The sequence below is a fragment of the Dendroctonus ponderosae genome, unplaced genomic scaffold (assembly GCF_020466585.1).
Source record: "Dendroctonus ponderosae isolate FM_Combo_2020 unplaced genomic scaffold, Dpon_F_20191213v2 Dpon_F_20191213_558, whole genome shotgun sequence".
NCBI lineage: Eukaryota > Metazoa > Arthropoda > Insecta > Coleoptera > Curculionidae > Dendroctonus > Dendroctonus ponderosae.
The window spans coordinates 1,311-12,247 of NW_026018774.1; the positions used below are offsets into that span (position 1 = coordinate 1,311).

General features: G+C 34.5%; 1 protein-coding gene across 1 annotated transcript; it reads left to right on the plus strand.

The window, feature by feature from the left end:
- Positions 1-306: 306 nt before the first annotated feature.
- LOC125504722 (protein gustavus-like) lies at positions 307-9,411 on the plus strand. The gene is made up of 4 exons (XM_048667112.1): positions 307-456; positions 1,612-1,887; positions 1,948-2,356; positions 7,710-9,411. The coding sequence occupies exons 1-4, from the start codon at positions 445-447 to the stop codon at positions 7,850-7,852; spliced, it is 840 nt and encodes a 279-aa protein (XP_048523069.1). The 5' UTR covers positions 307-444; the 3' UTR covers positions 7,853-9,411.
- The last annotated feature ends 1,526 nt before the right edge of the window (positions 9,412-10,937 follow it).

Below are 10,937 nucleotides of genomic sequence, written 5' to 3' on the forward strand. Positions count from 1 at the left end.
TCGCTATTAAAAGTGGTTGGACGAATGGTTGTGCGGACAAATTTTGGTTGGGGATTCGCCCAACCTCGCCCACCCCTAGCGCCGCCACCGGGTGCGACCTTTTCGTTTGCCCACCTGTATAAGAACTCGCATAAAAACAGGAATACAAAATGAGTCAGACAGCAAATTACGAAAACTCGTAAAATTATTAACAAAGACTTAAGCAATTTTCTAGCAAACATGATTTTTTTGGTTTGGATTGCTCAAATGTACACTGACTGGATTGTAGTTAGTTTTTGGAGTAAAAGACATCGTTTAATAATGGGTTTGTTTGATTTCAGACATGAAAACGGTGCGGGTTTGAGCGCTAACCATTACAAACCCTACAGGCGGCCTGGTCGCGTAGTCTGGGCCGCTATCGGTCTGGGGTTTGGCATTGTAAAGACGACTCCAACACGTAGGAGCATGGGTCAGATGGTAAGAACCAGAAAGTTATATTTACATTCTCACTAAGTGCACTCTATCAATTTTATTTTGGAAAAATCACACATTATCATGGTATTCATTCTAAGCTAATGTAATGGACGACTTCTGACACACATTTTTTGCTAATTGATCACGTCTGAAGCTGTACAGGTTCAAATAAAATGAAGCAAGAACTTAAAATTCTGTTTTTTTGAATTTAAGTATCGAAAATACAATTTTATAATATGAATTCTAGTTCAGAGCTAGACGGTGATCGGACTTAAATTATAACTTATTTCTAAAATAAGCCTTAGCTCGATTACGTGATAAGACGGGATGTCGACAGGTCAACGTATGGCGTTTGGAAATATGAGTACTTGAGTGGGGTTTGTTATGTTATTCATAGTGGAGTTTCTTAACAGCCCTTTCATGGGTGAGAAAACAAGTGCGACGTAAATAAAGTAGTTGAGGACATTTATGGTTGTAAGATCGACCGTGGATAATTATTTTGAATGCAAATACAATGTTTAGCTTGTTAACATAATCCGAAATGACTGACTCATTAGATTCAGATCGGCCCAAAAAATCCAAATATGTGGTCAAAATTGACATACAACTACTTAAATATAGTCAAAAAAAAGMCGAAATTGCATCAACAAAAAAAAACTGAAAATCGYAAATAGCTCACTGACTCCTAAATTACATAAGTCGTAGATGATTTGTCACAAAGCGCACTTCGTTATTTCTTATRAAATATTTGTGTAATTTATATATTGATATTGAGACTTAAATTCAGATTATTTTTTTTATCAAGAAATTGTTCAATTTATTTCGTGCAGTCGTAAAAAAACGTAAAATTCCCAGATCTTTCATAAAAAAAATACCCAGGATGGACAATACTTAACGACTACAATTTCCACGGGCATCCTATTTATACGATTAGTCTACTGCTGAACATGCGTTTCTATATTCGGCATCACATATGGATATATAAAATATAGGTCACCATAAATGGTCATACAATTATATCTCAGTTTTTAATAACAATAAATATTTTTACCAACTAATTTTCCTGTGCTTTCAAAACACCTCCAGAGGATTGACGGCAATTTTGAATCACCCTATATTCTGGGGCAAATTAAAAGATATATTTTTTTTCAATTTTAGGTCCGTTGCAACAGAGTTGACGCGGGAATCGACTCAGCCGCCCCATACCAAGCAGTAATTTATAGAGATCTCGCACCCACCTTTGCCGGGCATCCACGGTTGCATAAATTGTTAAATATGCCAACTGCATCGAGGGAAATGCAATTACAATTCAGTTGGAATAATAGCGATTGCTCTCCCAACGTATTCGTCAAGGAAGATGATAAGTTAACGTTCCGCAGAAATCATGTAGTAAATAGCACCGATTGCATTAGAGGCAAAGTAGCATTTACGAAGGTAATTTTTTCAATTTTTGGGAGGCTTTACATCAGCTAATAAGTTTTTGTTTCGTTTTAGGGTATGCACTGTTGGGAGATATGTTGGCCTATGCTTCAACGAGGTAGCGACGCAGTGGTGGGGGTGGCAACAGCAGACGCCCCTCTTCACTCTGTAGGATATCATAGTTTAGTAGGCAGTACCGATAACTCCTGGGGATGGGATCTAGGACGTAATAAACTCTACCACGATTCAAGAAACTTCTCTGGGCCGTTATATCCTGCGTGGTTAAACCCGGACGAAACCTTCATGGTGCCAGACAAATTCTTGGTTGTCTTAGACATGGACGAGGGCACTTTAAGTTTCGTGGTCAACGGTCAGTCCCTGGGACCTGCATTTAGAGGCCTAAAGGGCAAGAAGTTGTATCCTATTGTCAGCACAGTGTGGGCAAATTGCGAAATTTCAATGAGATATATTGGAGGGTTGGAGCGTAAGTATTTTCACTTGTATAGCATTTAAAATATTGAGTTAGCAAGAAAGCAATTTGGGGTTTTAAGTGTGAAATAAATCTAATTTATTCCTATACAAAAAAAAATTATCAGTCAAATATCTTTCATTCTGTTCGATTTCGTTTTGCCATCTTTCTGGTAACTTCATGATTCATGGCTCACAGAATTTCTCTGTCTTAAAGCGAAAAACTCAACCAAATGCGATTTGCGGTCATCGTTATTAATACAAGTTTTGCCATTTAAGAAGGTTTGTAAACTTCTGAATAAATGCTAATTCAATAGTGCTAAGCCGGGGTGCGTGAAGCCATAAGCCCGTGCAGTATGACTAAATACCGGGTGTCAATTTGAAAACTTCCCACCCTTAATATCTTTCTTGCAGTTAAAAATATGAAAAATTGGAAATACACCAATTTAATTTGAACGCGGATACTTTAAACGAATATTTTTAACTTTCTTATTTCAACCCTTAGGAGGGGTAAATATCAACCATTAGAGACTTAAATGGAAATGGGGGTCAGTTGGCACATCGTTTTAAAGTGCGTTCAATTCTCTTGTGTTCTTCTGTTCAATTCTCTCAAGTGATATTTTACTTTGTTGCTTTTAGTTCAGAGGTTTCCGAATAATCGCGTTTCAATGTTGCAGAAACAATTAAACTTGCCTGCATTTAGATTTTCGTTTTCAGGTTAGTGTTTACACAAAACTCATTGCATTTGTTCTCCTTATAGTACAAATGATTAGAAAATGATTCAAGTCGTTGAATAAGAGGAAGAAAATCCAGTTTAAACAATTGATTTATTATTTATTGATTATTTTACTTCAACAAAAATATTTTTTTTTTCGGAAGATAACTTTCTACAATAAAACCCATGCGATCTACTTACGGACTATCGTATAAGTTGTTCAAAATGTTGTCCATTTTCCTTTAAACAATAATGAAGTCTCGAATAAAGGTTTCGAACTCCTCTCTAACATTTCGGAAAACTTTACCGGTAATTGACTAGCAATCTGCTGCCATTCGCCTTTTAAAATCATCAATATCAGCAGGTTGTGTTTTATAAACCACGGATTGAAGAAGTCTAAGGGTATTAGATCTGGTGATCTTGGAGGCCATTCAATTGGTCTCCTTCTGCCGATCTATCGGAGAATTTTTCGTTTAACCGCTGTTGGACCGTATAAAAATAATGAGGTGGAGCCGGTGCTCCACCTCATTGATGATGGAATGTTAACAAATCCCTCTGTAAAACTGAATTACGCTTTGCATTAATTTGAGTTTCCAGCTCATGGGTGATAAGAGGAAATAGTCTCTTGAAGCATATTAAGGTACAGATCACCTGTCAAGCTTTCTTCAATAAATAAAGAACCAATAATGCCATTTCCAAGAATACCAGACCAAACATTAACTTTTTGAGGATATTGTGTATGTTCTTCTCGAAAAATATGCGGGGACAATTTTATTTTACAACATTTTCGTGTAGAGAAAACGAACTTTCATAGCTAAAACAGCTATTCGGACTTTGGGGACATCTTAAAGTCATTGATTATAAAACAACTTGCTGATAATTATGGCCTTAAAAGGCGAATTGCAGCGGAATGCCGGTCATTTACCGAAATTTTCAGAAGTGTTAAAGAGGAGTTCGAAAACATACTTTGCTATTGCTTGCAGGAAAATGGGTTTTATTGTAGAAATTTCTCTTCGCAAAGAAAAAGTTGTTTTTCTTGAAGTAAAATAATCAATAAATAAGAAATCAATTTTCTAAACTAGGATCTTCTTCCTTTTATTCAACTACTTGAATCTTTTTCTAAGCATTTGTACTATAAGGAGACCCAATGCAATAATTTTTGGTGTAAAAAATAACTTGAATGCAGGCAAGTTTAATTATTTCTGCGACTTTGGAGCGTGATTATTCGAAAACCTCTGGACTAAAAGCAACAAAGTAGGATACCACTTAAAACGATGTGCCACATCCTAAAGGATTGAAACAAAATATACATATTAAATTATATAAAACTTTGTATTCAGAAGTAAGGCAAACTCGTGATATCATAGGAAACTTCTCTTTTTTTAATTATTATCCCATTTTTAAATTCATTATTTGATACACGAATCATGTTTGTGCCAATTCATATTTGTAATTCATGCCCTTTGAAGATAGACTATGCAATAAATATTTTATTTCAACAGATGTTAAATTTCTTACCCATTGATTACTGGGATTACACACACTTAAATATAAAAACCCTACTTTTTATATAACAAAATTTTAACAGCATAAATGACAACAAATCAGAAGAATTTTATTGATTAATTTGAAAGTTTGCTTTCTAAAAACAATTTATTTCCAAATTAATACAACCAATACATATCTTGATGTATTTTCCAGACTGCGTGTAATTGTTATTATATTCTTATCCTTTCTGGATCTCAGTCAAAGTGTGAAAATTTTTGAATGTCGTTCATTTCACCACGTTTCGGCGAGACAACAGCGCCATCATTAATTTAAAGTTTACACAAACTATAAACACCAATTCACAATTAAAACATGTATAAAACTATATTTTATAAAGCGTTAAAACATTCATCAGTTCTTGAGGGAAAATCCTTCCTTTTGGGAGAGCAAAACATTTAAAAAACTTACCTCATAGTTGGTAAACATTACATTATGTTAGGTCTTTGCCCACTTGAAACCTTAAATCTGTTTCAATTATTTTCTACATTTGTGAGAATGGTATGTATGTATTCAGATAAGTCGAAATAGTTTTAATTTTTCACTCGTGTACGGGGTGTCCTATACTTATGGCTTTATTAGAGTTCGGTAAATGCTGCTAAGGTTGTCGGTATCTGATCTGAAATTTACTGCTTTCGCATGTTTTTTATTTCTATCATTTCTTGGATTCTTCTTTTATGGTAATTTGCTTCCCTAAGCATGTTGCGTTAATGTTGTTTTACTTTCACTAGTATTTCTCAGACTGTATTTATGTTCGTACATTCTCTTTTTTAAATATTGCTTAGTTTGTCCTATATATGTATTATCACATTCTAAACAATTAACTCTATACAGGATGTCTCAAAAGTAATAGCACAAAACAAAATGGCGGATTCCTGGGGTGAAAATATGATGATTTAACACAACTTACTTTAGTCCAAAAGTTGACGGTTGTCGACATACAGGGCGTCAAACATATATTTTAATTTCAGGTTTTCGTTATTCTACTTCGAACGGAGCTGCATATTTTAACGAAATTTGGTATACAGGGGTTTTTGAGCATAAGAAATCGAAATCTGCCATCAGAGTTTGACCAACTTGTAGAAAAAGCAACGGAAGGCGATATCTGGGCAAAAAAATTGTTTTAACTTTTTGGTCACCCGGTATTCTGACTTCTAAAATGGTTGGGTCTAATCGCCTATTAATTTTGCACAAAAAATGCATTCTAAGTCGATGTCCCAACAAGCTTTTGTTTCCGAGATAGTTAATAACACAACATACACACCAAATGTTACATACTTTTGATTCTAACAACGCAGACATATTAGTTAGGGAAACAAATTACCATAAAAGAAGAATCAAAGAAATTAAACAAATACTAAACATGCACAAGCAGTAAATTTGAGATCAGATACCGACAACCTTAGCAACATTTACCAAACCCTAATAAAGCCATAAGTATAGAACACCCAGTACATTAGTGAAAAATTAAAACTATTTCCGCTTATGTCAATACATACATACCATTATCGCAAATGTAGAAAATAATTCAAACCACTTTAAGGTTTCAAGAAGGCAGAGAGCTAAAAGAACGTAATGTTTACCAATTATGAGGTAAGTTTTTCAAATGTTTTGCTCTCCCAAAAGAAAGCATTTTTTCCTTCAAGAATTGATGAATGTTTTAACGCTTTATAAATTATAGTTTTTATACAACATGTTTTAATTGTGAATTGGTTTTTGAGGTTTGTGTCAATTTTATATCTGATGAATAAAAGGATAAAAAAAAATTACTTCACACTTTGACTGAGACGCAGGTAGGTTAAGAATATAAAAACAATACATATTTTACTTGTAACCGAACGTTAACTATGACTTATGACGCTTAGACCGTATATCTTAAAGTGACTATCTTTACACAGAGACTATTTGAGACTCAATTCTTCTGACTTCTGGCCAAACATCTAATTACTGAATGAAGGCTAGTTCCTGCTGTCGCTTCTTTTAGAGTTAAATCATGCTGATCATAGCAGAAACGATAGCACGCGTATTTTGTAAGACTAGTCGCTATAACTGGCCAAATAATTCATCTCTCCTTAAGTCTGAGAAAATAAGGATTAATTTACGAAGGTTTTCAAATTTATGTCCCTTTTTACATTTGCATTTTCTTCCTATAGTAGGTAATAATAATATATTGTAATACATATAATCATTATCATAAGTAATATTGAAATTAAAATTAAGGAAATGCTTCCATTGGCAACACTGAACTTTTTGAGAGAGTAAGTGAGTAGTTTTCGAATATGTTTTAAGTTTTCTCGAGTGTTTTCAAAATGTAATTCTTTTATTTGTAAAAATTCAATTTCTTCTATCAATTTTTAAAATCATCAATATTGAATGATCACCTAATTGAGTGACCGAGGATTTTCGTAATTAATTGAATCATTGGACAATGATTTGTTAAACTGATTGTTTCTAATACACAGGGTTCATTGGAACGCATAATTTTTTCTGGACACGGACGGTTTTGTGACAACTTTCTTCCAGATTAAAAGATTCACCCATTGATTTTAATAAATAGAAGTTTTTCAATTACATTATTCGTTCATTAATTGGAATAGGGTGTATACGATAAAGTATAGCCTTTGCCAGAAATCAAAGAAATTGCAATATAAAATATGACTAGGCCAGTTTTAATCGTCACATCGACGTATGCAACTTCGTAGTATTTTACTATGTTGTCGACAGGAATTCGCGTTTCAGAGTTTAACTCAAAAATGATCTTTTCAAGTTCCCGATATTTGAGAACATTATGATGCATAGACGAAATAATAACGAATTAAACCGAAACTGTAAACTTAAATAACTTTCTTGGCGACCCATATTAGCTTATATCTTTTGTGAAAACCAGAAATTATTCTCTGACTAACTTTGCGAAAGTTGAAAATCTCTTGAGTTAGCGCTTCTAATAAATTCAGCGATATTTCATCATCTCAACATTGTTTTTATCAAAAACAAAATTTCCTTTCAGTTTTTAGCTCTTTACATATGTATGTAATTATTACATCAAAACAGTTTTTCCATTTATTTTTAAAGAATTTATGAAAACACATAATCCTTCTGTTTGTTTCAGCTGAACCTCTTTCACTGATGAATCTGTGTCGAGATGTGATAAGATCAAATATAGAAGAAGCTCAGCTGGAGGAAAAAGTGATGAGTGTTTCATTACCTCAGGATCTAAAGAGCCATCTGTTATATCAAGACCGAAGATTGTGATCAAAAATTACACTCCGATAACAACTCTAAAAAACGTTTCCCACGGTACCTTTTTGTAAAAAATTCGCAGAACTGTACACTTTGAGCTAAAAAAACTGATATTTTTTAACTACATTTTTAAAAAATTAAGCACCAAACTTTTGCTATCGTGTATTTAGTTGACTCAGCTAACTCCTAGCTCTTGTGACGCAAATGTTTGGAAATCAATCTCGAACGTTCTGCGAGTTTTTCGGTATGTGTGTTTGTTTCCGCTATGGTGGGCACGTCCTACAAACATTTATAAAGTGTTTCCTATTGATCTCGAACGCAAACGTTTTCTCCATAATTCAATTAATTAATAATTAGTCGATATGCATACAGGGTGTCCAACCGGGAACCGCCGCGATCGATATCTGGCAAAACTGTCCAACTTTAAAATTTCTCCTAAATACAGTTTGCCAGACATCCATCGCGGCGGGTCTAAATGGGCCTATATAGAGAAGGGTACGGGTTAAGTAACGGATATGGGAGAAGTGTGCCAGAGCAGTCGGTAAATTCACACACTGTATTCGAATTTTCTGAGAACAAAAAAAAACAATAGTAGCTGTTTTATTTTAATCTTTTATTGCTACATATGTCTTAACAGCTAACGAAAAATTAATATAAATTTGAGTGGTGGCACTACAATTGCTTCTTTGACCTTTGATTATGGTTAGCTCGTAGCACCTTGTTAGATTAAAAGCGAACTTCTTGAAAACTCATGTTATACTTGTCATTTGTAGGTTTTATTATAAGTATGTTGTTTGGATCTTCTATGTAGGCAAAAGCTGACTTCTGATATATGTTCATCTTAATTATTTGTTTTCACCCACATCACTGGTTGCAACGGCACTTTCCTAGTCTCTTGGCTGGAAATCAGCTGGCTTGTTGGTTGAGCGGGAGTTAAATTATGTTTACGGTTAAAAATAAAACATTACCTAAAAAATAGCATGCCATTTACCAAAGATAGAGACTGGTGACAAACCAGGCAAACGCATTTTTAGATTTTTTATCTTAACTTCGTGAATGTTAAAAATGTTGTTTTTCGTATTTGATAAATTATTTCTTTCATTGAAAATCGTACAGCGGCCACTTTTTATCATGTCTAACAAGCTCTCAAGTCGCCGCGAGCCAGTTATTTCTATCACAAAATAATGTCAGTAAAGATTTATTTTTGAAAATGGAGAAACGTATACACATAATTTCTAGAATAATAAATAAATACATATATGTAAATAAATGTATGCATGAAATGTCGCCTTATACGAGCGATTAGTCCGATGTAATAATGGGCAAAAGTGACAAATTGTTGTAGATGTAAGAATTTATTTTGCGGAAGAATTTTTCTTTGTATTTGTTGTAATCAGCTATGTTCTGTGCAATCATTCCAAGACCCGTGTTCACAAGTGTATATGTGCATTGTGTTTATGACCTTTTTTTGTATTAAATTTAGGGCAATTTTTCATGTTTAATTACTAAGTAAAATAATTTGGTGGATGTTTCTAGAATATAATTTGATTGGCTGTAGCAATTTGAAAGTAGATGTTGCCTTATTACAAGAAACCCATTGCTCAGAAGAATATCACCTGAACTCCAGATGCGGTATTCCTAGATTCACGCTGGCTTCTGTTCCGTATCACCCGAATTATAGTACCGCGACTTTTATGAAAAATTATATAGAAGAGATAATAATATCAAAACCCGAACAGACGATAACATATACGTCGACCGTGTAAAAGTTGCTAACACCGAAATTATAAAACTTTGCAAATCTCAGCACAACCATGGCTAAACGATTCAATCTGAGACGTCCAATACCTGAAAATATTGATGGAGGACTTCAACAGCAGCAATACAAAATGGGGCTATATAGGCACAAGTGGTGATGAGGCCAAGGTATCTGAAGGGGCTGAGATAGAGCATATTTTTCTTACTATTCGATGTGAAGGATATGGGAACATTTCTTTCAGTCAGATATAGCTGCTTTACAACCACTAATAATAAAGGATTACCCTTTAACAGTAGTGGGAGGGTTCTGAACCAGTTTACCACGATAGAATGTCAAAAAGGCTAACTGGAATAGGTTTTCGCAAAAAAATTACCACAAAACCGCTTCGATGAACTTTTTCAGTCCATTCCCAACAAGCACTTTAACACCCCTAAAGGATGTTAAAGTTGGGACATCGGCAAGTTTGGATGAAATATATCAACAATTCAGCAAACATGCTTCCCCTCGCACTATAAAAGGGATAAACCGTTTCAGCGACGCCCTAAAAATAAGTATACTCCCGAAACTTTTAAAGAGAACCAGGATTGTTGTCATTCTAAAATCATCAAAGCAAGGACATTATGCTGAGGACCACAGACCCATTGCGCTCATGTGCGCTTGCTATAAATTACTCCATAAAGTCCTCCATAATTGATTGCACCGGTTATTTTCGTAGGCTGGTTTTAGTAACTACAAATAGATTAATAACGACTAATATAGAGAAGGGCTTCCAAGACAAGCGGACATCGCTGGCTGTGTTTGATGACTCATCTTTCAGTAGACTGATGAGACTGACTTGAGGTAGACCTCAACCACATTTAGGTCAAAACCCCATGGTCAGACCCCACCTTATGAGTCAAAATCCTGGATATAGACCCATATTATTATTTTTATACGGGGTGATTCAAAATTGGCGTCATTCCTCTGGTGGTGATGTCTGGCGCTGTTATAGGAGTACAGAAAAAATAGTAAAATAAATTAATTGTTATTAAAAACTGAGAAATTTGCAAATAACTATATCAGAAATACGGCAGCAATGTTTTTCAAGCTAATCTGCCTAATCAACATTGCGCAAATACCTGTTGCTTCGTAATTATTTAAAACTCCGGTAACCATGGAATTATACAGAGTGACAATAAGATAGACAAGGATAAACGGTAAATTCAACAGGAGCCGTTGAACGACGGAACCTATTTCGGAATGTCAACCTGTTCTCATAACCTCGAATATTGGTGTTTATAAATCAAACATACAACACCAAACATTGTTCCTCTCTGCCTGGAACCCGAACATCTATTG

What these genes read in the sequence shown, in the direction of transcription:
- LOC125504722 (XM_048667112.1), top strand. An exon ending in GCAAAGTAGCATTTACGAAG is followed by an intron (nt 1,888 to 1,947) that starts GTAATTTTTTCA and finishes GTTTCGTTTTAG; the next exon opens with GGTATGCACTGTTGGGAGAT. An exon ending in ATATATTGGAGGGTTGGAGC is followed by an intron (nt 2,357 to 7,709) that starts GTAAGTATTTTC and finishes TGTTTGTTTCAG; the next exon opens with CTGAACCTCTTTCACTGATG.